The sequence below is a fragment of the Pavona decussata genome, unplaced genomic scaffold (assembly GCF_977016875.1).
Source record: "Pavona decussata unplaced genomic scaffold, jaPavDecu1.1 SCAFFOLD_87, whole genome shotgun sequence".
NCBI lineage: Eukaryota > Metazoa > Cnidaria > Anthozoa > Scleractinia > Agariciidae > Pavona > Pavona decussata.
Genome location: NW_028145504.1, coordinates 1,163,941 through 1,189,690, shown reverse-complemented (window position 1 = coordinate 1,189,690; position 25,750 = coordinate 1,163,941). Strand labels below are relative to the sequence as shown.

The 25,750-nt window shown below is 39.4% G+C and overlaps 2 protein-coding genes across 3 annotated transcripts in view; one reads left to right on the top strand and one right to left on the bottom strand.

The window, feature by feature from the left end:
• LOC146474670 (tight junction protein 1-like) overlaps positions 1 to 23,570 on the top strand; it is a 31,820-nt gene extending 8,250 nt beyond the window's left edge. Inside the window, exons 5-31 of one of the 2 annotated variants that reach the window (XM_085116391.1) lie at positions 14 to 116; positions 934 to 1,027; positions 1,522 to 1,625; positions 2,988 to 3,205; positions 3,431 to 3,501; positions 3,750 to 3,875; positions 4,270 to 4,408; positions 4,932 to 5,079; positions 5,531 to 5,633; positions 6,323 to 6,368; positions 6,457 to 6,627; positions 7,013 to 7,170; positions 12,968 to 13,024; positions 13,447 to 13,542; positions 14,498 to 14,592; positions 14,918 to 15,027; positions 15,371 to 15,477; positions 15,756 to 15,853; positions 16,248 to 16,406; positions 16,824 to 17,032; positions 17,521 to 18,489; positions 18,918 to 19,123; positions 19,882 to 20,022; positions 20,417 to 20,673; positions 21,032 to 21,175; positions 22,041 to 22,211; positions 22,562 to 23,570. In XM_085116391.1, coding sequence (XP_084972517.1) covers positions 14 to 116; positions 934 to 1,027; positions 1,522 to 1,625; positions 2,988 to 3,205; positions 3,431 to 3,501; positions 3,750 to 3,875; positions 4,270 to 4,408; positions 4,932 to 5,079; positions 5,531 to 5,633; positions 6,323 to 6,368; positions 6,457 to 6,627; positions 7,013 to 7,170; positions 12,968 to 13,024; positions 13,447 to 13,542; positions 14,498 to 14,592; positions 14,918 to 15,027; positions 15,371 to 15,477; positions 15,756 to 15,853; positions 16,248 to 16,406; positions 16,824 to 17,032; positions 17,521 to 18,489; positions 18,918 to 19,123; positions 19,882 to 20,022; positions 20,417 to 20,673; positions 21,032 to 21,175; positions 22,041 to 22,211; positions 22,562 to 22,594 — 4,333 coding nt within the window. In that variant the 3' untranslated portion in view covers positions 22,595 to 23,570. Of the gene's footprint in view, positions 1 to 13; positions 117 to 933; positions 1,028 to 1,521; positions 1,626 to 2,987; positions 3,206 to 3,430; positions 3,502 to 3,749; positions 3,876 to 4,269; positions 4,409 to 4,931; positions 5,080 to 5,530; positions 5,634 to 6,322; positions 6,369 to 6,456; positions 6,628 to 7,012; positions 7,171 to 12,967; positions 13,025 to 13,446; positions 13,543 to 14,497; positions 14,593 to 14,917; positions 15,028 to 15,370; positions 15,478 to 15,755; positions 15,854 to 16,247; positions 16,407 to 16,823; positions 17,033 to 17,520; positions 18,490 to 18,917; positions 19,124 to 19,878; positions 20,023 to 20,416; positions 20,674 to 21,031; positions 21,176 to 22,040; positions 22,212 to 22,561 lie in introns of both variants that reach the window. The other variant, XM_085116390.1, reaches the window with a different exon arrangement.
• On the bottom strand, positions 8,748 to 12,900 carry LOC146474671 (uncharacterized). The gene has a single exon (XM_085116397.1). The coding sequence runs from the start codon at positions 11,876 to 11,878 to the stop codon at positions 9,065 to 9,067; it is 2,814 nt and encodes a 937-aa protein (XP_084972523.1). The 5' UTR covers positions 11,879 to 12,900; the 3' UTR covers positions 8,748 to 9,064.
• Positions 23,571 to 25,750: the final 2,180 nt, after the last annotated feature.

Below are 25,750 nucleotides of genomic sequence, written 5' to 3'. Positions count from 1 at the left end.
CTCTATATTGTAGGGTTAATGATATCATCACTCAAGTGAATGATATAAATGTTGAGAATGTGATGCATGCAGTGGCTGTTCAAGCTCTAAAAGACAGCGGCAACTCTGCACGACTAGTAAGTCCAACTATATTTCGGTATCTGCAAATGCTACTAAGCTGGGATTTAAGGAGCTTGTGGTAAATACACAATGCTGTCGCCTGACAAATTTCAAGGAGCCCACAAGGCCAAATGCCAAGAATTTAGGAGCCCAACATGTGAAGTGTTAGGTACTACTGCAAAAACTTAACGCACCCAGAACATTTTCTTGGGCTACCGAGCTCCTTTTAGGCAGCAGCCTTGATACATGTGTTGAACAATGAAGTTTCCTTGATTTTATAGTTTTCAACAAGGTTTGAAAGAGTTGAGATCTTAATGTTAAGTCTCCAAGTGTACGAGTCTCAATATTGTTTTTTTTTTCGCCAGTCATGAGACAATATTTAATGAACAAACATCAAACACCAAAAGAAGAGATGAAAGCAAGGGCTATAGTTGGTTGTTATTAAGCAAAATTTACCTTTTTTTCTACACAAATACTATACATTGTTAACCTATTACTGTAGATGTTTTAAAAGTTGTGTGTCAGTGGGCATAACGTATGAGGCTGGAGGTGGAAATGTCACAAGGTTGGCTTAAGAAGCCTTTATGCTGGGGAGGAAGTTTCCATCAGATATAGTTCTGACTTGCTATAAAACTGAACTTGTAGGTGTTACTCATTGAGGTTAATGTATATGTGTAATGTCACAAACTCATTTTGTACAAGTGAAAATTTTTTTTGTCTTGATTTTCATTATCTGTTTTATGATTGATTAAATTTTGATAAGATGTTTTAATTGTAAAAGTAATAAATTATAGTTTTTTCTTAATTAACTATTTTCGTCTGTATAATTTTTAGGCTATTAAAAGACGGAAGTCTCTCTCCTCAGTGAGCAGGGAAGGAGGTAAAGTTCCACAGGCAGTTACCCTGACCAGGGAACAACCAAACAAAGGTATGCCAACTTTCAACCTTAAAATTTAGTGTGCTAATTTAAAATTGCAGCATCAAAACAGAGTACCTTTAAGTTAATGATTGCAAATTAAATGGCAGGTGAGATTTTATCCACAATGTCTCAAGTTATAGTGCCGCATCGAGTAATTCAAAGTTTCATTTCAAGAGGGATAGGGTGCAGGCAATACCAATGAATTGAGTATTAAATCTTTTGCTTAACCTACCACAAGTTTGACTTTGCAGCAATTGCTGATTTTCTTAGTTCATAATAAGTGTTTGATTAGCTTTACATGTTACCAAAGATCTGTTAGGAGTTGAATGGAATCCCACTGTACCCTGCTAAGAAGACCTGCTTACATGAACAGATACAGTGACAACAGTTTGCTCAATTACTTTAGGTTAAGTGAAATTAATATTTGTGCACTCTGTATAATAATTGTCTTTGGTCCTTCAAATTATAGATGTTTTACATATATTTTCACCCCTCAATTTTAGGGTATGGCTTTTCTCTTGGTGGATCCATGTTTATCAAAGAGATTGATAAAAATGGTATGGTTGCCAAACAAGGTGAACTGAAGTCTGGGGACCTCATCTTGAAGGTATGTTGTGTGTGTTAATTGCTACTTTATACACTGATTTCAGAAATTATTTTTAAGGTTACCCGATACCTTCACGGGTGTCTCGCGTTTAAGCGATGTAGCGCATCCAGTTTAAACTGTAGATATCTAAACCCCTATATCAAATTAAAGCTTATAGAGCTGCCTATCAAAATATACCAAGTATTTTGAAATAAAATGAATTGTCGAATTTTTCACGACCTCTAATTGCGAGCGTCCGAATCACCTTTTTAAAGCTACAAGTCAAAGTGCATTTTGTTTTTTGCTAATTTAATTTGCTGCTCAGTTTCCGGACCCAAAGCGCTAAAAAAACATGTCTGCATGTTCGCAGTGAAAAGTTATAGAGCATTTTTGGAATAGGATGAAAAAAATGTGGAGTAATCGTACAAAAATCGCTCTCCGAGAAAAAATATTTCGAAAGAAAAAATTCGAAGACACGTTTTTGTTGTTTATATGGTAAACTAGCTACAGTCCAAATTTGAAGGCAAACGAACAAATTCCTTTTGAGTTTTAGCTCTTTGCAGTGGCTCCTCCAAGTGAAAAAAAATTATTCAAGAAAACAGCGCTAAAAATTCGGCAGTTCATTTTATTTCAAAATTCTTGGTTTAGTTGGATAGCCGGTTCTATAAGCTTTAATTTGATATAAGGGTTCAGGTATCTACAGTTTAAACCGGACGCGCTTCATCACTTGGACGCGAGACACCTCTGAAGATACCTCTGAAGGTACCGCGTAACCTTAAGAGAAAATTATTGTATCTATGAGAGTTCTTCTGTGACCAAGCTACTGTCTGTTATTAGGACATGTCTCCTTACTTTTTCACAAGGGGAAGTTCAGCTGTAAGATATTACTTGAATGTATAATTATTTCTACTACCTCAGTATGTGAAATTTTTACATCACCTTTAATTTTGTGATATTGGAAAGTCATGACCACAAATTTTTGCTGTACTAGGAATTGTCTGAAAAGTTGATTTTACAATTTTTGTAAGCTTTTACAATGTACTTCTTGTGTTTTAAGTATCTTGTGTTGTTTTACAATGATGTTTATGTAAAATAAGAATTTGTAAGTACCCTTATAATTGAAGGGGTGCCGGGAAAAAAGCCCCAAGTGACTTCTGATAAAAAGCTAGATTCTCCTTCCAAATTTCATTGTATTCGCTTGTAAAACAAAAGGAGAATTTGACCTAAGTCACTTAGGGCCCTATTCCACACACCCCATCACCTAGTCACCTAGTTAACGGGGGAAATATTTAAATAAATTTTTGATTGCTTGATTGATTGAGCATTTCTGTTATGTTTTCATGTAGTATTTACCACTTAGTAACAAGTTTCCATTCATTTCAGATTAATGACAGGAAGACTGAAGAGATGAGCCTGAGAGAAGCAATTGAAACTGTTCGTCGTTCTAACAGACTTGATCTTTTGGTGCTAAAAGATGACAATTTACCACCAAGCTACAGCACTCATTCTCTGCCAGCAACCTTCAGACATAAAGCAGGAGGTAGAGAAAGGGACATGCCAAATGGGTATGGTGACGAACAAGAACCAGACCTGCCTGCAAGGTCAGTGGAGACCATTGTTAAATTACATGATGTACACTGCTTGTGGAGATACTTAAGGCACATTATTTGGGACATGTTCAATTATTTGCTGTTTACAAAAGTTTTTTTGTGACAGAGTTGGCTTAAATTCTTTTGAAGTGTAGTAGTGCAATAATTGCCCTAAATGCACTTCCTGTAGTTTGTTGATGATGTATTCATGTTAAATTTTCTGTTGTTTATTTGCAGGCATTACAGTGAAGAAGACTTGCCTGAACGTCCCCCGCCTCCTTCAGAGAAAGACAACATGCTATTTTCTGGTGAGTACTACAGTTATCAACTTCAAATGCATTGTAAAAGTCTTGAAATTTTTCTGAAAAAATCAATACAGTTGTCCACCTTGATAGCATTTTTGGCTTGAGTAAAAACCTTGAAAAGATATTGATAGAAACAAGGCTGAAAATATTCACTTAAAAAAACAGCTTTTGGGTGTAAACAATTTGAGTGAGGTAGAGGATTCTTTGTTCTAAAAATCATATTTACATTGCTGTGATTGCTTGTTATTCAGAAACCAGCTGGAAGAGGCCCAACACAGGGGAGAGAGTTTCTGGGTTTGTTGACAGAGAAGAAATGTACAGAGCTGTGGAAAGTTCTCGACAGGAATCAGAACCTGATTTCCCAAAACCTGCAGAAGGTAAAAGTATTTTACTTTTTTTACATTCTGTCAGATTTTCTTTTACATTTTGTTGGTTTTCCTTTAGATATTATCAGCTTGTTTTGATAATGCCTTTGCTTTTATTTCACTGGTTCCTTGCACTTCACAGGTGGCTAATTTCAATTTTGTAATTTTAACCAATCACAGGCTGTGTTGCCTATGAATTAGCCAATCACAGGATGTTAAGAGACAAGAATCAAGACAAGAAAATACCACATTTTATTTGACTCACTTACAACTCTATACAGTTGGTTTAAGTCAAATTAAAAAAAAAACAACAGCAATGAAAAAAGTCACATTGGAAATTTTACTTTATTTTGATGTAGATTTTTATGAAGAAACTGTATGTTAGAACCGTTGTTATTTGTTTCAGTGACCTACACACCTGGCCGGTTAAGCTCCTGGGGACATGATTCTTCTGTGAATGATTCACGCTATGTTGAGTCCACCTCAAGCTCACCTAGGAGTGATCGTAGAGATATGGATACCATGGAGCGCAGAAGATACGGAGGGTGTGTGGTTTTTGCTTTTTGTGTGATTAACTTCATTGTTTCCAAACTTTTATTTGGAAAAATCCGAGTTTGTGGACCAATCGTTGATAGGTTTCTTTGAAAATATTAAAATTTAACTTGATATTGAGGTCCAGAGGACACAGACAACAGTAGTGAATAAACATGATTGAATTTCCTTTGTTTGTTTCCTCTTGGCCTCATTGTCAAGTTGGTGTTGAAAGGAGTCTATTGAGCATGTGTTATTAAGTATTGCAATAATATGTAGGGATTTATTGTTTTGTTTTAAGCTGGAAGAGTATAATGATTGTCCAAAGCAGGGATATAAATTGCCGTTGTTGTCAACTCCTCATCCTCCTCGTCATCATCATTGTCACTTTTATATGTATCCAGCATTGCATGAAAAAAGTTCTTCAATCAAGTCTACTTAGGACACTGCTTCATGTCTCAGTCTTTTTTCCAGTTTCCTCCAATTAACAATATACAATGCATTTTAATTAAAGGTATTTCTTTTGTATTTTGACAGAGATGCTCGTCTGGTGTCTTTCCGTAAGAGTGGAAGTCTTGGTATTCAGGTGTCTGGTGGGAACAAAGCTGGTATTTATGTCGCAGCTGTCAAGGAGGGTAGCCCCGCCTACAATGAAGGACTGAGAAAGGGTGACCAAGTTATGATGGTAAGTATATTTAGGTCATGAAAGTCACTGTGAAATTTGCAACTTTGTGTCATCTTGTTTGTTGAGGGTGGTGGGTCTAAGACAAAAAGTGGTTACTTTTGTAACATTTTACTATTAGTCAAGATTGTCTTTAAGATTTAACCCATTTGTTCCATTGACAGTCACAGACAGGTCTTTTTTACAGGTCACGTTCCACCAGTCACAAGTACGGGTCACTGTTGTACTGGTATATAACCAAGAGGGTTAGCATGCCCTTGGCCTGAATTAGCTTTTTAGTATGGGTATTAGGGCAAGGAGATCCTGTTTAGCTTGTTCATATACAATTATCACAGTGACCTGTGACCTATATAAATGCTGTATAATATTTGCTGATAAATAAATAAATAAAAAAATAAATAAATAAATAGATAAATAAATAAATAAATAAATAAATTTAACATGTATTTTACAGGCCAATGACATTGATTTTAAAGACATCACCAGGGAAGAAGCTGTATTGATTCTGTTGTCACTCGGAGATGAAGTCAACCTTTTGTGTCAGTACAGAAGGCAAAGTAAGTATTGCTTTGTACACAAGAGTACTGTGCAGTTTTGTTTATTCTACTGTTACAGAGAAGCAACACCAATGATTGATTTTCAGCTTTAGTTTTATTGTGATAGCATGATCCAGTGTGAAATGGTATGTTTTTTAGGAAAGACATGATAATTACAACAAGCATTTTTGTTTACAGATAGCACTTGCAATCTTAAGAGTTATTAAGGAAGTACATCATGAATATGCCTTTGAATTTCAGTGTAGAACTTAGTGAAATTGAACATCTCATGTACACGTAATCGCCTACATGTACATGTAAAATACTGGGAAAGGGGGTGGTTAGAATATGGTGGTCACTCACAAGTGATCATAAATGTTGTGATTTCACTGACAAAAAGGAACTTGGGATCATGGACACCACCTGTTGTATAAGAGAGGTGGTCTTTGTTGAGTGGTGGCTTTTGACTAAGCAAAGGGTGCATTTATTTGGGAGAATCCGAAAACGCATTTGTGATCTCAGATCATTCGCACCTCTGATGATCCTCTGGACAAGGATTCGTCGGTTGCTTTGATGCGGCATGATCTGAATGTTCTGAGATCGCAAACCCGTTTTCAAATTCTCCCAAAAAAACGCACCCAAAGGCTTGACTATTTGTCAGTGGTAACGTTTCAGTTTATGAATATCACAACCTTTTTGTTTTGTGGTAGAATATGACAAGATCAGCAAGGAATCAGGAGATTCATTTTACATCAAGTAAGTTAAAAAACTTTTACGTTTTTCTGTTTAGTGTCTCAGTTATTTCATAAAAAATAGTAACATGATAAAATGTATTTTCTGACAGAGTTCATTTTGACTATGAAAAAATGAAAGACAATGAGCTGGATTTCCAGAGAGAGGATGTTTTCCATATTTGGGATACCATGCATGATGGTGTGATTGGAGCTTGGCGTGCACAGGTTGTGACTAAGACTGGGCAGGAGACAGTAATGGGAATTATTCCAAACAAATCCAGGTAATTGAATATTCCATGAGCGTGTATTGGATGTGAGATTATAGATAGTAAAAGTCAAGAAATTCTTTTCAAGTTTAGTATTGCCACTATAAAAATAATGAAATTACAAGTGTAATAATGATAAACCAAAGGTGGCAAGGAAGCCCATGAGAAACCACAAGGCTTTTAAATAATGGGCTCCCTCTATCATATATTATTCACAGTTGACCAGTAGAATAAATTATGATGGCAAATCAATGGCAGAGTAGAAATAGGACAGAGCTAAGACCTAAGAACTTTTATCGTGATGAGTGAGTGAGTACCCTGTGAAAACCATCATGTTATTTATCAAACTAAGTACTTGTACAAGAAATTGATTTTTACAGTTGCTCTTTTCTCTTTGCAGGGCTGAACAGTTAGCTCAGGTTCAGCACAAACTTGAGGAAATGACGCCAAGAAAAGGGGAGCCTAGTTATGGTAGCCTGAAAAGAAGCTCGTCTAGAGGAGGAACGCTAAAAAAATACAAGTTTGTTTCATCAGATCATTTGGATGAAGAGTCATTTAGTAAGTCTACAGACATTGATGAAATAATTACGCGGAATGCCTGCAGGGCAGGCCGTGTCTAGGTTTGGGTCTGTTATCTTTTTTATTTTTTTTTTTTTTGTTATAGCCACAAATCTGCACATTAATTTATGCATTAAACTCTGTCCTCTCCCAGTAAGGATGTGTTGTTCTGATTGTCTTCAACAGAAGTGGCCAATCAAAATTTATTATTCAGGCACATATCACGAGAGAGGGGACCCACTTATCCCTTCCTGTGTGACGTCAAATCATTACTTGATTTATTCATTAAACCTAGATTAAATTCTGCCCTCTCGCAGAAGGGATTTATTGTTCTGATTGTCTTTAACAAAAACGGCCCAATCAAAATCCATTATCGGCGTGTATATCACGAGGGAGGGGACCCACTTATCTCTACCTGTGTGACGTCAAAGCAAATCATCAAGTTATTTTCGTTCAATGGCGACCACATGTGTGAATTTAAGACTCTGATCTGCTGTTTTCAGAAAGAAAACGAACCTTTTTTAAGCAGCAAATCGAAATAATAACTTCTAAGTAGTACTCGACAGTTTAAACGATGGAAATTGGGAGAGTTCACAGCGAAGAAATTACGCTTTCACAAACAGATTGAATAATTCAATGCGAAGGAAGCCAGACCAGTTAAGCGGGGTCATGACGTTATTGCAAAGTAATTTGCGGTATGATTCCCAGCAACACAACGATAAAATATTACGCAGTCTCTCTGAATAAAACCATTCAATTATTTCAATTGCGAAGGGAGGATAGTTTTTAATTATCTGCGAAACATACAATGGGGAATAAATGGGGTTACATTAAGCATTCTGTGTAAATGCCATTAGGGGCATCTTGTTCCAAAAACAAATGAGGGCCCGGGACATTGCTCCAATGTGCTCCAGGTGTTATGCGCTTTGTGTGCAATGAAAATCTATGATTATGGGCAGGATTTTCGCTTTTATCACATCAGTTTAAGGTCACATACAAAACCTCCAGTGAATCTAAGCTAAAACAACAAAAAATGATCTGAAATGCAGTTAGGTTGGTTATGCTCCCAGCCCTTCAAATGGTAATGTCAGTGTAAATCTGTGTAATTCTGCTCTTTGTTTTCATGTCAAATTTCTTCACTTTTTGCACTGAGATCTATGGTATATAGGAAAATCAACAATCTTGGTTTCCCGTACGTTTTTTTTATATTTAGTCCCGTAACTAATTGTATTAAACAAAAATTTGTGAATTACAGTCGACTCCCGATAACTCGAACCTTCAAGGGAAATTGAAAAAGGTTCGAGTTATCGGGAGTTCGAGTTACCGAGGGTAAAATTATATAGCAAATGATCTGAAAGGAAAGGAAAATTGGTTCGAGTTAACGGGAGGTTCGAGTTAGTGAGGGTTCGAGTTATCGGGAGTCGACTGTATGTCTTATATACATCTGTTTGTACCTCTAATGAAATTCAGTCAGTGACTTGCATGGTCATGTGATTTGCATCTTACCTGTGTCTCTCACGGTAATGTTCAGTAATTGTGAATCTTTTGTCATTTAAATAAATTCTTCTCATTACGTATTGATCAGTGGCAAGATCCAGGGGTACAAAGGCGTAACATAGGCTAAAATAAGGAATTTTTAAAATTTAAGTTTATTTGATATGAAATAGTCTCTTTTCATGTCAGGAATGCTCAGGATATAATTTCAAATTGTTTTAGGGAAAAATATTGGGAAAAAATCAAAATATATACATTACCCATAATGCACTTTGGGTGTGGTCATTTTCCATTTTCGCTTTATAACGTCATTTTAAGTGTCAAATTATACAATAATCATCTCAAAACATATTAAAAGTTACTAAAATACTGCAGCACCAATAAAATAACACTACAAGCACTAAAAAACAGACATGATTTCCTCATGCTGAGCAGGCGAGAGTTTGTACAAGTCTTTCCTTTGTCTTCTAATCAGCACAAGCTCACCACAGATAGCTCGTACTGTGTTTGCATGTACTATGGCCTTCTTTTTGTCTAATTTATAAGTCATGTCTATAATGTTGTCTCTAAGGAAAAAGCTGCCTTCAAGAACAAGTGTTCCCTCCTGATAAGCAGCACCATAGTCGTCAATGGTATCATGCTCTAAGGTCACTGCTCCAGCACTGGTTACTTTTAGAAGGTAGTAGTCATAGTATGCGTCGTCAGCCGCTGCAATGGCTACAATGCTTCCTGCCTCCACCAAATCAGTTATGCCATTCACCCGGTCAGAATCAGCAGCATCTTGGTTCTGCCTTGTCACAGCAACCTGGCCATCGCGAGTTATCTCTGTCTCCTGCCACTTGTCGACATATGCAAAGTTGACACAGCCTTCGCTGTTGCCCAGTAAGCATTGATCGCATACACAGCTGCGGAGTCTCGTGAAAACTTTGCACTGTGTTGGTGTTGTTTGGATTGAGTGGATCTTTCTTATCCCTTTGATAGCTTGAAAGGAACGCCCCTGTCTTTTCCTTGGAATTGAACCTTCACCATCTGTTGGGATGTAAATGTAGACACGTTTCTTTAGGGTAATTCCTCCAGAGCTTGATGTGGGCAGCTGGAAATTCTCAGACAAATAGTTGTACAAATCTTTGGCACTACCAATTGTAACCTTTCTCTGAAGTACAGCAAGAGTGGCTCGCTGCTTTATATTAGCACCGGCCGCATCTTGCTCTCCCTTAGCATGGGATGTTTCAAAAAAGTGGCGGTCGATCTGGCATCTAAAATCTGCGAGACAGCAAGAAAGGTCACCAAAGGTGTGCTTAGACTTGTACTGTCCAGCACAGCCATCAGTGAATTCATGGATTTTCTCCACAGTTAAATGATTTTCCTCTCTGAGGTAGTGTAGAATGAGGTCTTGTACATGGTGAACAAAATGGTAGTCTTGTGTGTTGTCATCTGATAAGGCAAAAATGTGTTCTTTGATGATGGAGGGGTTTTCCTCAGAACTTTCCTTTCCATCGGTTTGGAGATTTGCATGGCGGTAGAGAATGGTAACATGAATGGAAACTTTGTTGGGGTCGAAATACTGTGACTGGATTTCATCTTGTGAACGGCATATATAGTTTTCAGAAAAGTCGTGAACGCAGATGACATGATTTAAGGGGAGACTGGATAAAAGGTTGTCAAATTCATCTTTTTGCCACTTAGCCATGAAAGAATGGTAGGTGTACTCATCAAGCAGTTCCAAAAAATACTTGAACATTTCATTCACTGGTGTTTCCTTGTTGATCAGTGCAATTTTTCTTCGTTCTTCTCCATTCTTGTCCGGTACAGTCACATAATCATATCTCTTCCACTTCACCACAACATCTCTTGATTCTTCATCACTTGATAATTTCAGCTTCTTAACACCACAATCATCACACTTTCGCATTATGCACTCCAGACGATGGTGGGCAGCCGCTTCTTCTTTTTCACAGAGGGTGGAGTCAACAACTTCACTCAAAAAATTGAAATGAGGAACTTGTTCTTCGTTACTACGTTCTGGGGACTTCCGAAACTTCATACAGCTATCAAATAACATTTTACATTCGACATGTTTCCTGCATAGACATGACTGTCTGTCTCTTTCACGGGCCCCTTTCACGAAAAATGGCTTCATTTCTTCAAATTTCCGTTGTTTAATTTTTATTTCTGGATGAAGCTGCTGAAATTCCTGGAAACACTCTGTTTGGGTCTTTTCCAGAACGTGTTTTGCATGCTCCACATATTCTCCTTTCCTCACACGCTGGCGCATCTTATCTTTCTTAGACCCTGTTGGACGGCTGGCTTGATGGGTCCAGTAGTCGTAAATCAGCCTTTTTTCCTCGTCTTTAACTGCATCCATCCTGACTTTCCTTTTTGTCATGATCCAACAGGCCTCGTCTCCCTTTAAAACTTTCTCCCTTTGTGAAATTCCCTTTGACACCTGCTGCCGTTTTATTCCAACCAGCTTTGAAACTCTGCTTTGTTGGCGATTTTTCTTAACAGAGGCTCCAAATGCCAGAGAACGTGCCACACCGTATGCAGCTCTTTGGTCGGTTGATTTGGCTCCTTTAACCTTTGCCAGCCCATCTGCTAAGTCTGCCACTACACTCTTCATGGCCTCTATATCCTGCTTGTCCACAGATGACTGAAGAAAACCTTTTTTTTCTAAAAGTCCTCTTGTGCTCGGACTGTTTGCCAAAGTTTGAACTACCTCTGCTTTTTTCCGGGGTGATTTCGGTAACGTGGGGGTGACCTTGTCCCTAGCTCTTTTCTTAGCCATTCGTGAAGGAAATGCCGATGGAGTTGCACAATCTCCTTCCGATTCCGGTCTTGCATCATTGGCAAGTTTTCTTTTCTCCCGAAATTTGCGAACTCGCTCTTTTGTTTGTCTTCTTTTATGTTCTTTTCTCTGTTCCTCTCTTTCCTCTTCTCTTTTTCTTTCATTTTTCTTAGCGCGGACTTGATCTGCTCTTTTTTCGCGCGAAATTCTTCCCTTTGATGAAGCACGTGTTGCCGCGTTTTTACGACCTTTCAAACTTGTTACATCGTGTAGCTTACGATTTTCACGTAGCCGCCTCATTCTTTCTCTGGCCTTTTCAGCAAGCTTTTCTTGATTATTTCGGTAGTATTCCCTCTTGCTTGCATTCTTCTTTTCTTTCTTATTGTTTCTCCACGTGGCTACTGAATATTTATCCGTTTTTCCCTCCATTTCCGATCTACTAAAGACTGTCACGCAACAAGTCACGTTTCTCAGAAATCCACGTGTGTTGAATCTATTGTTTTGGCCCCTGGATTCTATCTAAGTACCCCCCAAATATTCAGAAACGTTTTCGAAGGTGTTTTGATAAAATGGAGGCTTTCTTGCATCGAATTGAGCGGACATTTTCCTCCCGCGTTCAATGTTGCGCTACTCTCTTGTTGTTTGGTTCGTGTTACACAATGGCAGATCAAGCAATTGTGTTCGGGGTTCGAGAAAAATGGGAATATTGGCCGCTTAAAGCAGAGAAAGAAGCAACAGATTTTGCAGCCGTCTGGTAATCTTATGAGGATTGTCCGTGCACTGTTTCACGTTTCGAGGACATTTCGTTTCTCGGGGAGAACAAAAAGAACTGAACAAGCAAGGTTTATTTTGGAGGAAATGGAGCTTGTAACAATGTGTTCGGGGACGAACATTTTTTGATTTATCTCTAGAGCGGCTCAAGCAATCAAGCTGAATTTACTCACACATAAACTGTATGGTAAGAGAAATGATATGTATTTTTTTCGGCGCGAAAGGCCATTTCGATGATAGTATTTTATCATGAGTGTTTTTTTTCGTAACCATTAAATATAAACAGCGTTACAAGAGACATCTTTGTGTAAATTTCTTCATTTTATTGCATAGAGAAGTGTTATAAGTTTTGTTTGTAGCAAGACATCTAAGTTGGATATAATTAAAGATTTGTACAACAACAAATGATGTGTGCGATTGATTTTGGTGAACTGGTGGGCTAAAGTTGGAACACGTCTTGGTATATTTGTTACGCGTTACATTGCAAAATGGCGCTTATTCCACACAAATAAAAAAAATTAAAATTACAAATTGTTTCCTCTCCCAGAAACATTTACATACAAAAAATACTTATTTATTAAGCAATCTTTTTGGAAAGTTTGGTCCATTGTCTGCGTTTCGTTTTGAAGATATTGTTAATTTTGTTGTTGCTTTCCGTTTGTACCCCTGGATCTTGCCACTGATCATTTAGAATCGAGTGAAGGTCAACAAGAAGAATTTCATGTACATGTGGTCTTTACTTTTCAGATTCTACTGCAAGAGAGAACAGGCTACCAGCCTATGAAAGGGTGGCACTCAAAAAACGTAAGCATCATTATTTTGTTACATGTCCCAAAAACAAATACCACCATGTGAAAATTCCTTTATGTAGCAGATAGGCTTGCCTAGCATGTTTTTTCCTTTATCAGTTTATGTTGTATTTACAGTGCAACGAACTCAACCAGGGCCATCGAAAAAACCGACACTTTGAAATTTAAAGAAATGTTCTCATTTTTTATTGGTTTATAAACTACCAAAGCCAGACTTCTTTGTTTTACACGTGACCTGTGATTGGCTGATCAATGTTGGGTGGCCCTGGTTGAGTTTGTTGCAGTGTAAGTTACTTGGAGTACAGTAACATTTAGCTCTCTTGAATCACCTTCATTCCCTTCAAATTGGTGGTATTTCTCTCCTGGCACAAGTCTGCGTTGCTCAGTAAACTTGCAAATGATGTTTTTGTTCCCTAGCTGGATTTGTCAGACCAGTGGTTCTTCTTGGACCGATTGCCGACATAACAAGAGACAAGTTGCTGCAAGACATGCCAGAAACCTTTGCCATTCCAAGTGAGTATTTACACTGCTTTCTTTTTCACATAATGTTTACACTTAGATGCAGAGATTTCAATAGAAGGCAGTTAATGACGATGGACTGCTGGGTTTTATCTATTTATTTATTTAGCTTCGCCTAACTAAAATACAAACAGAATGGAAACAAACAATAGAAACAAAAAAAAATACCAAAGATATGATAATTAGGCAGGGAGACCACTACAGCGTAGCCAATTACAGCGGATCCCTCATTAATTATTTATATAAAAAAATGCTTAATAACTAAAACTACTAATATGTAAGCATAAAACTTGAGAGGAGACAAGGTGGGAGACCAAATTGCTAGAAGCAGCACGTTGGCAGGCATAGGAGAGACCTCGCTGTGTTACACCTAGGACAGATTGTTCTCCAAGTTATAATGTCGTCAGCGTCGTACAAGTTCTTTGTACCGCACCTAGGCATAGGAGAGACCTCGCTGTGTTACACCTAGGACAGATTGTTCTCCAAGTTATAATGTCGTCAGCGTCGTACAAGTTCTTTGTACCGTACCTACGCCACATGATCAGGTCGAATGTTTTGTTTCACAGTTTACTCACATTTTCCTTTCATTTACTATTTCACATTTGAGAAAAAATAATAAGGCAGATTTTGTGAGAGAAATATTTCATTGCATTTTGTTTTTGGCATAATGATCTTGCCTGCAAGGTTTTTTGCTGTTATCGGTTTTTCCCAATCAAGCAGCATGGTGTTCAAGAAAAGATAACGTGATTTGTACATGATGTAAGCTGTCATCACCTACTATATCTAACCAGCCTTCTACTTAAAAACTTATTGAAAACTCTGAAATACATTCATTATAGCAAGAGTACCACTGAGTTAGGTTACTGAAATGTTTGCTTGTGTCCATTGTTTCACTCTGTTAATATGCACAGGTGAGTAGTCTAAAAGCATTGTGACTTGTTAATTTTAGCTGCTTTCAGAGGAGTTCAGCCTGTTGGAAGGAGTCCTATGAGATCTTCACGTAGATCACTGAGCTACAGTACCATCCGTGCTGTGATTGACAGCGTGAGTACAACAATAACTTAAGACTGATTTTTAAATTAAATTCTTTGGTGTTTTTGCACGAATTTTGTTAATTTGCTGTTTTATGGTTTAACCTTGTAGAATTTGTTAACGTGTCTGTTTTTGTAGCCTCAGCCACAATTTTGTCTTTGGTTTCCCTTGCATTCTCAATGCACGCTGCATCCAACTTGACTATTAATTCAATTTCAGTCCAGCACCACATATCTTTTTGTAGGTTAGCTTTAAAAGAGGAAAGAGAGAGAGGTCAAGTTTAGAAGTATCTTTATCTAAAGAATTAAAATATATAGGTCCTTGCTTGCTTCTCTAGGGTAAACACTGCTTGTTGGACATTACCCCTGAGGAGGTTGAGAGGCTGAACTATGCACAGCTGTACCCTATCGTCATCTTCCTGAAGCCACCCAATAAACAGATGGTCAAGTAAGCCAAGTTCTTATGTTTCATGATAAAGATAGGAAAGAACGTTGTGGTGGCTTTTATTTGAATGATTTAACGTACAGGATGCTATTTACAGCCTTGAGATGTTGGAACTGTCTTTTGAATGATAAAATCTACAGGATATTATCTACAGACTTGAGAACTTGGAACTGTCTTTTGAGTGATAAATTGTACAGGATATTATGTACAGGCTTGAGAACTTGGAACAATCTTGTGCATAACAATTGAAATCTCCACAGGCTGTAAAGTAGAGGTGTCCTAAAGTTCTAACCACATTTGTACACAGGTACGAACATCCTAGCTTAACTTTTTTTTTATCCCTTAGGGAAATGAGAAGTCAGCACGGCATTGGTGACCAGTCCGCTAAAATGATCAAGAAACTCCACGACAACTCGCTCAAACTAGAGGAATTCTACAGCAATATGTTTACAGGTTTGAAAACTTTGATGCTCGGTTTTGGCTTCTTAGGTTGTGTCTAGTTTACTAAGTTTTGTCTCATGGAAATGATGACTGCAGTCAAACAAGCTCCATTGCTCTGAAACCAGCTCTTCAACTACAATGAAGATTATAAGAAGCAGATTCCAACTCTTTGAACTCACAGCAGCTCTCTCTCTCGTTCACATTGGGGGTAATTCTCTCTTATGTTTGTATACGGACTTTTTATAGAGGAGTTTCACAGAGAATTGACTGTTATGCTTTTGTATTTTTAGCTGTTATCCCTGCGGGCTCCATGGATAACTGGTACTCACGTGTGAAGGATGAAATCAGGCAACAGCAGGAAGATCCAGTCTGGATGTCTGAAGACAAGGTTAGAGAAGCCTTGCCAACATTTACAGCGCGTGAATTTGATGATAGAATATGTTATTGTTGAGCTAAGCGAATGTTTGGTTTATCAACAGAGTTGATAATTAAAGGTATTTTGGCCACCGCCGGAAAGAGAGTCGAGTGCTAACGCTTCAAGCGTTAGCCCTTCGTCAGAGCGATTTTTAAGGTGGCCAATTTACCTTTAGTTATCAACTCTGTGGATAGTTGTTTCCACTCCCCACCGACACAGCACCACAGTTTCTTTACAAACTAACCCCTTTATCCATATTATTATTGTGCTCTCTTGTTTCTACTGGGGCATTTATGTTGGTAATTCTTTGCAAGATTTTAGTTTTTGCTTTTATTTTGTCATCAACGTATTTTTATTTCTTCTCCAGTTTGACGAACAGCAGGAAGAGATTGAGTTCCGTATGCCCAGACGCTACTCCCAGTCATATGATTATGACTCCAGGTTAGACTCACCAACTGTCCGTTCATCCTCCTCCACCCAGCATGTTGAAGACGAAAATGTGGTAGTAGCTGATCGTGCGAACGAGGTGAGGTGGAACATAAATCATTAACATAATTAGACAAAATAAAAAAGCAAAAAAGCAAACAAATAACAATAAAAAAAGAATGGTGGACATGAAGTTACGGTTATGTTTTTTGTTTTTATCCTATTACCCTCCGTATGATTTTACTCAATATTTGGTTTGATAAAAGGCCAGAATGTTATTTGCTGTAGTATGTTGGACGTTCATTTTGGTCCGTTGTAGAGTTTAACTGAAGACGGCACGGTAACTTGAACAGTTTCTCTAAAGCGTCCTTTGGTATTTCAAGTCAGTGCATGAAGCCGAAATTCTGCAAATGCAGTTAAAAAATTTCCTTGCTCCTAGCGAAATTATCTCGTCCTCTAGACCGAAAAATCTTAATGAAAGTCTAAACGTTTCATTGACATTTTGTTTCTCCTCCAGTATCATTCTGAGCCGACCCGTGATGCACGTGTGCGCCCTGCTTACTCTGAGCCCCAGCTGAGGTATCCCGACCCAGATCCTTATGAGCAGGAATTCGTGCCTCGATCTCGTTACGATGATGATGATTTCCGTAACGGCAGACAAGGCTTCAACGAAGACACTTTGGAACGGCACAGGCCTGGGTATAAGCCCTCGGGGAACATTGTCAAGTAGGTTTAAACTGCTGCGTACGTAGCTGTGTAAAGTATTGGGAAGTAGGTTTGTTGGCACAGCAAGGTCTTGCAGTGTTTGTTTTCACTTCGTTGCAGTGAGTTCAATGCTGACAATGTTCATATGTTAAATACTTTTAATATACTTACGTAACAGACAATTCAATAGGAAAGTGCCACTCAACAGCTTTGCATAGTTGTACGTTAAGTTTTACCCAAAATTTTAAGGTAGTTGGGTGAGAAATTTTACTTGCTTCATCCAGCATTAGCAAGGTAGCAAGCTATGGAACTGGCAAATTTTCTTTTCAAGCTTCGAAAGGTTTTATCGTGTCATTTCTGTTCGTGTTCATGAGCTGTTTAAGCTACATGTAGATGTTTGGAAGCCATAAGTAGAATAGAATCGAATGTTTGCAAGTTGCAATATTTCGTAGTTAAGTCACTTAACTAATGTTCGGTTTTTAAATGGTTTGCTTTGCTTTGTTTTTAAGGCTACTGCCGTCTCGGGAGGATCCAGTTGAGCTGAGAAAGGAGTTGAAAAAGACCCGAATGCCCGATAGTTTCGATCGCAACGATGCCGAAGCTGAAGAGTTAAGAATGAAACGCGAAAGCCTTCGTAAGGTGGAAACCGATTCCGACCTTCTCAAAGAGTACGATGAGCGCGTGGGAGTTCCAGTCTCTAAACTGTGGGCAATCGATAACGAGTCGTCTCAGCGTCGTGAGCAAATCGATCGTATCCGTGAGCCACCGATCGAAGTCGAGCAGAAGAAGGCTGATCCAAACTTTGACCTTGAAAAGCGTTTGGAGGATCTGGAGTCTGCCTTGATTCCTCAACGAAGGCGCTCTATAGAGGATAGAAAACCGCGTCCAAAGTCGGAATCGTACGAGAGAAAACCGCGCAATATTGTCGTGGATTATGCTCACCCAGACAAGCAAGAAACTGTGGCGCATTCAAGCTACTACCCCAAGCGTCATTTTCCAACTTTCGAGAGACAAGCCGAACCTGAGATTCGTGCCAACGTTTCCGATTTTCGAGTGGAAAGCGCGCCTCAGCGAGAGTTTCCCGTGCGATCTGACAACAGGACAGGCAGCCTGCCTCGTGAGCCGAGATACAGGGCCGAAGTCACGATTCCTTCCCGAAGAGAACCGAAGTTTGATCCTGTAAAAGCTGACAGACCCCGATCAGCTTATGGCGCTTATGCTCCTAAACCTTTCAATGCAAATCCCGACAGGCCCTCCTCGGGAGACAGGCCGTCACGTGAACAGCCCACGAGCAGACCTTCAGATTCTCCCCGGGTAGGAGATCCAGTGACGTACAATTTTCGTTTGTCGGGATCACCTCGGTTCAACCGACCGGAGCGCGAACCAGAGCCGAGACCGACGACTTACAGATCCGAGTATCGGCAGAAGATGACAGACTTGGATAACATGGACCACGATGGACAGAATGTAGTCACCAGGTAAGACGCAATAATGGCCATCACTTCGTAGCAGTGTGAAGGAAGGCATGGGTTTGTTCTTTTGTCTTCCAGTAGAGTGAAGAGATCTGGAGTTGTTAATCTAATAAAATAATTCAGAAAACAGATAAAGAAAGAAGATTAACAAGTTAATAACACACCGCACGTTTATGACTTAGACCGTCTCTTTAATGGATCGATGAAAACAAGTTTTGAATACACAGAAGCACTCTCCCCCACTTTGGTGTTTGTTTACCAATGGGAGCTTTAATGCAAATCGTAGAACTCTAAGTTTTGTTTACTAATATGCGTTCTTTTGTGTTGAAAATAAATGTCTGTCCATCCAGCAGCTTAACAATAACAAACAACAAACCTACTTATTTCAACGCTGTGAAATCTTTTGTTAATGCGTATTTTCTTCGTCTCCATAGCGATTTTGAATCCCTTGACGAGGACACTCAAGTCGTAGCCACCGCTCGGGGCAAGTTTACTTCCCAAGGGGGAGTCTTGTCTTCCCCGGAGTCCGGTGTTAGCATCGTCATACCGGAGGGTGCCATACCCCAGGGAGTGGAGCAGGAAATTTATTTCAAAGTCTGTAAAGACAACAACTTCATGCCCCCATTGGACTCAGACCGAGGTATAGTCCAGCTGTTTCTTTTACAGGACAGATTTGTCTTTACAGCTCTACTCAAGAGTTATTTGTAGTTCGCTTCATGAAAAAATGCATACACTTCCGATATTTACAATCCATATGGATGTTTGAAAATTAATATTTTTGTAGCTAGCTAATCTTACAGGTGCTTTTTAACAGCAGTTCATGTAATGTACTGTGGCTATTGTAAGCTGTTAGACAGTTTTTCAAAATCCGACATTTTTGTCATGTAGCGGTAACGAACTATCGAAGTTTGACTTGCAGGAAACGTGTTGTAAGCAAGGAGTGAACAATCGGCGCTTAAAAGCCTCAAAGCCAAACTTTAGACTGCGAACAGTCTCTCTTGCTGGAAAATCCACAGGGAAGAACACAAAAAAACTGAGCGAGCACGATATTCGAGGGGTAAGTCGCGCGCACGAGCGGTGAAGCCGCGGCTTTGCCCCTCGCGTGCGCTACTGGCGCTTCAAATTTCGTGCTTGCTCAGTTTTTTGCGTTCTTTCCCACGGATTTTCGAGCAAAAGATAGACTGCTCGCGGCCTATTCGAACTTATGCCATTTAGAAAACCACCAGAACCAATTGATGAAGATTATCTGCTCCTATCCCGATAACTCAGATTCAGAATTGACACCCACGAGTTCACCGCAATTTGTTCTCCCACTTTTTACGCTATATATAGTTGCGTGACATATGCGTGACAGGCGAATTTGTTACATTTTAAGTTGCGTTTGTCTCGCTCTAGGAGAAACCCTATTGAGTCCGTTAGTGATGTGTGGACCCCATGGTACTCAGTTCCTCAAGCCTGTTGAGTTGCGCCTTCCTCACTGTGCCTCCATGACTCCTGATGGCTGGTCGTTTGCTCTCAAGTCCAGTGACACACCAACAGGTAGGCGAAACTCTTTCTTAATACTCGGGCCGAATTTTGATGCCCTGTTTCGATGAGGAGACGATTGAAAACTGTAGCTTGTGTGGAATCGAAGAAATAAGCCTTAGTAAAATGTGCAGTTTTTACTGACGATTTATCGTGATAGCTAAAATTCTGTTGAACGCAAACCCCAAAATTTGACTTCATTACCTGCTAACTTGGTTTAGGAATTCACCATTTGTTTACTGTAAAGATTTGAGTATCGGCGCATATGGATGCCATAAGTTTGTGTTTCTCATGGCATAGTTAGACCAGATTAAGTCAATTTCCTCTTGTTTCTATAAACCAAGAAAAAGTGACAAGAAAGTAACATTTCTGAATCCTAATTTGCTGTTTATTGCCGCTTCCCCCACAGGTCAGCCGTCCGAATGGAAGAACGTAGCATTGCAGGGCCGCGACTCGCGCGGGGACCAGTGCCAAGTGGATTCCAACTCAGTCTCAGTCCTCGTCGATCATTTCTCTGCTTTCAGCCTGGTTGGCAGGGCTCGTCCCCACACACGGGGCCAGGCTACCAAGCGTATGTTGGCGGCTGTTTTCGCCCCTCCCCCCAGAGTCAATGATGACTGGGCGTTAAATGTAGTGTTGATGGATGACACTGAGGCAGCCTTCAAGGTTTGTATTGTGGAGCAGGTCATGTCCTTTTTAGCTACTTTTTGCAAGAGTTGTAGAGGTTTGAGTTAGTTTGAGTCCGGAGGTCGACCTTTCGTCCGAGCTTGGTCTGGAAGAAAAGAGTTACTAAAAAGCTCTCTAATTGCTAAGTACTGTTATTTCATAATAATTGTGAAATAGTTTATTTTTATTAGCCTTCTTCATCCATGGAATGCACAAATCGAGTTCCAGAGAGCTTACTAGTTAAAAAACTTCCTGGCTCGGACTTCGATTTTAATTCTGTACTTTTGAAAAACTGACGAGCAAACAGTAACCAGCTGAAAGGACTGTAGCTAAATATATTTCATCGTTTCTATTGCAGGATGTCTGTAATTCCGAAGCTGAACTCGGCCGTTTTCCGTTTTCGGCGTTCAGACCTGTTTTAGTCCATGGAGATGCAAGTGACATCAGAGTACAGCTCCGAGATCTTAATAACAACTGGATAGCACGCTCCAGCTGCAAGAAGGTGACCACTCCGTTTTGTTTTTAGCGGTTTACGATTGACTAGCGAGAGTATAAACGAGCAATGGTTTCTCCAGCGGACGCTACGCTGGCTTGAGAAACCACTGCTCGCACGGTAAAATATCTTGAGCTCCGGAGCCGGTTCGAAAGACGATTAACGCTAATCCACGATTAAAAGTTAATCGAGGTGTTCATCTCGCTCGTTTGAAATGGTTTAAAAGGCTAATACCAAGCTAAAGGTTAAGTAAAGTCCGTAAGTCAAAACTGAGGGTCACAAATCTTATGGGAGAATCTTTATTGCCCGTTAATCCAGGATTAGCTTAATCGGGCTTTGAAGCAACTGGGCCCGTTGACCTACAGTTAGAAAACGCATGTGACTTGCTTTATCAGATAGAAAGCATTTATTCTTTTTCCTTAATTTATTCCCCCTCTTTTGTGGCAACTAATCGGGAGCAGAAACAAAATTAGTCTATAAAATCGAGTTAGTTTTGCAAAATATCGTCATTCCAAAATTGCGAACTAGTTGTGGCAAAAATATTTGTGATAAGATATTGAATTTTCGCGAAGATGTGCGCATTGCACTTTTAACAAGATTGGAAAGATCAAGGGGAAACGAAACAGAAACGAAATTTTCAATTTCATTCGTAAAACATTCGATAGCATCTGTGGAGTGTCATTTTGTTGAAGGAATTTATATTTTAACTACATTCGAGAGTAATTCATAACATGGAAATGAAATCTCAGGACGCTATTGAGTGCAGCGAAAACGACAGTTGGTAAATGTCTGAACGTTTCTTTCGGCTGTAGAAGGAAAAAAAGTTACAGAACTTAATCCCTAGCTTACGAGTTTGTTTTGTTGTTGCTTGCAGTATATTGAGTTCCATGACTCATGGGAAGCCTATCGCCATGCCCCGTGTGTGGAATTCTTGATCCGGGACCGTAACTTTAGCCCCACCTCCAGTGTGTGTGTCGTGGATGTGTTCCAGGAGGGTCATGACGGGGAAACAGCTGCAGTCAGTGTTTCTACCAGGCCAAGAAAGGTAGGGTACCATTGTCTTATCCACCCTACACCTGTTAGAAATGACCTAGACGCTTGCTTTCAAATACACAACGCAAGCATTTGGACTTTACAGCGTCACGCAACGATAATATTTAAGCGAAACACTTGAACTGTTGTCTGCTGTATTTCCAGATCGTTTTGTGGGCTTTTAAAGGCATGTCTGAAACGGAATCTTATTCCCCGAATTTGCGAGCTGTTGTTGGGTTTGGCAAATTGTTAGCCGATCTTATTTCGCATTTTAACGACATACCCTTCCGAACACAAGAGTTAGTTTTCCAGTGTTAAAAATCTCACTTGTTACTGACTGCCTGTTTCCTTCTTTGATTTCAGATCGGAGGACAAAAAGTCCAGTATCTTATTTGAGGAAGTTGACACATCACTTAATTTTTCTACCAGCGGCAGTACGGACAGATATGCCATCGACTTGCATGCCGCTAAAGGATATTTTTATAGGAGATACAAAGAGAGTTTGAAGCCACTGAGATGCAGAAACCATCGTAGTTAACAACGTGGTTGCTTGTCAGTCATGTTTATCTGACAGCGCTCTGCATTTTCGTGGGTTTCTCTAGGTCGTAGCGTCAAATATCTATGCTGTTTTTGTGGCGTTGTCACCGCCTTTTTTGCCAGATCATTACTGAAAAAAAACCAGTCTTCTTAAGCTTTAATGGAATGGAGAAACGTAAATCTCTTTCTTCAACAAGCAAATTTCCCTTGGGATGACAGTCATGATCGTTTCAGGGAAGAAAAGAATTCCATGAAATAAGCTTTAAATTAGTTAAGTCTTCAACATCGCAAGGAAGACTATCTCACTCAGATCAGCCTGGACTGTGAAATATTTTAACGGAATGTACCTTTTTAGAATGTAAATGATTGTGTTTTGTCATTTTAATCACATCGAAGCTAAGTAATGCTTTTAGTACAGCTAGGGGATCGTGTATTTTTTAGACGAAAACAATACGTAGGATTTCATTACATAGTACAGCGTAGAATAACAATGTTTGAATTTGCTTTTAATGATCATTCTAGCTTTTTAATTAATACGAATTTTCTGGAAAGCAAGCACAAAATTAAATTAACACCCGGACTAGAAGTGTTCTCTCTGAAGAACGGTTTGGTTTTATTGGTTCTGATGTTTGAACTCTGCACTGTTTTTGTCGGCTTTGTTATCCTGGTGGGAGTATATTATATACCGGGATTAATTTTAGTTTTAGATCATTTCTAAAAAATTTTATGTAGGTACTCAGGTAAACTGTGCCGTGCTAGCTTTTTTTAAGTAATCCGGTTTGCTACAAACCAGTTCAACAACATGCTACATCAATAAAGTTTACGTACACTTTTACATGAGTTGTTTGTTTTCTGTTGTTGTTTTATTTCCTGTGAGTGTTCCAAGTGATCAGGTCGTGGAAGCGAACAAAGGTGGCCTGCGAGGAAAAAATTACGAGAAGAAAGTGGAGTGTGTCAAGGGACCTTGGCGGTTGTCTCGATATTTTTTTTTTCTCTCTTAATCAGCGTCTGAAACAGTGTCCTTTGTGTTGGTAGAAGCTCGCGAGCAAGAACTGTTTTGGGTAAATTTAGTCTGCAAAGAACGCCATGTTTTGTTGTGAAAACGGATCGTCGACGTTTGCGTCACGTGACATCAGAGCGGATCGGTAATTTCTCTATGTATGCGCCTATCAATGTGAAACCCGGGCGTTTGAAAGTGCACTATGTCCGGGCAATGGGGCTTGCGGAATTGGAGCGTGGAGTTTTCCTGGTTTTTGGGAGTTAAAATTTTTCAAGTACAGGATTTCGACTTTTTTAACGAATGGCTAACTCAAAAGGGCTTAAAAATAGTTCTTGAATCATGTGTCATAACACATGCATTTGAGTGATTGATTAAAGCTGAAAATTTGTCATCGGGGAAAGGCGCTGAAGCACCAAGGAGCAAGGGTATTTGAGGGGCTTTTTGGCCCAGAAGATGGCCATTTGACAAGACAATCTTCAAAAGTTCGAATGCCCGGGGATTTGTCGTGGAGGGGGAAGAATGTTGAAGTTTCAAACAGGCCATTTCCGAGTTGCTGTGAACCTCATTATGAAAGCGAAGTTGACTGCAAAGCTTTTCCTATGAAAAGTAGCTTTGTTTGCATACGATTCATAATAAATACTTTGCACTTAGCCTCGCTTTCATAATGAAATTCATGATCGGTGCATCACCTCGAGGTTGCACAGGTTTTCGACCAAAAGAACGTCTGCGTCGGAGGCTATCAAAAAAGTGGGAAAGTTCCTTCTTCTTTCCTCCACCATGAAAAGAGTATACCTACAATCCTGCACTAAGTTAATCAGCCTAGTGCTTTGGCAGTTACATTTCAGAAAGGTTAATGATGCAATTTCGCGGACGCCTGATTGCAGTACATGATTCTTAGATATTTCAGTTTATTTTTCTTTTATTCCCTCTCAGTCATATACTATAATGCGCCGAGTTGGCAGAAATCATTACATCTTCCCGGGAATTAGCCACTAGCTAAGCGAACAAAACTCGTGTTGTTAAGCAAGACTGCGCGAGAGATCTTGGCATAGGACTAACACGCTTCACTGACAGCTGGTGCCAGGCAGCTGTAGACCCCGGGGGTGGGAAGGGACAGGGTAAACCCCACTAGGCTATAAAAGCCTACGGGTGTAGTTTAGGACACCTCTGTTTCTGAAATATGTTATGGGTTTGGGATATTTTGCTCTTTTTAAAATTGGTTATGTCTTGCTTACTGATCTGAAACTGATATGGAATTTTGCTAATTTTGTCCAGGGTCCGGCCTCCTGCCAGGCTCTAGGTTTGGAATATTTTTCTCCTAAGGCAAATAAAGTTTGTTTTGCTGTAATTACTAATTTGGAATGCATATCTAACTGTGCTGTTTTGGCCTGAAATTAATGTCAAGGGAAAAGTGTTTTGGCTTAGTGGATTGGGTTACATACAGTACGTAATCAGTGCCTTGGAGCAAAATATTTGTGATCCTTTGCCGAAGATAGGACATGTCCGAGAGGAGCACAATGCGCCGATAAAACCTTTCCTCCTATCCATTGAAGCGTGATAATGAATAGACTGCGTTGTGACGTAAGCACACTCAAGTACAAAATTGATCTGTTGTTCTGACTCTATGGCGATGCAGAAAATATTTTGACTTTGCTGAATAATTGATGGAGACAAGAAATGATGTTTGCTAAAGCCATTCCTTCTTCACTAAAGAAAACAAAAGATATACAGGATGTTTAGACACAAATTTCATGTTCGCTTATTTGGAACTGAGCTCAAAAATGAGCTTTTTTAATTGAATTTTTTCAAGCTCGTTGGATTGAGTTGAGCTCGACCTTTGGTGCGACACTCATGAAATATAATATTTTGTTATGAAAAACTTGACGATTTTAAAGTTCTTTCAAGAACAATCGAGCAACAATTTGTGTAATTATCGGTCTCTCATCGCTTATCTTCAATGCAAGCCATATGCGTTCACTTATGATGGAATATTTATGGGCGGAGAGGCACAAGGG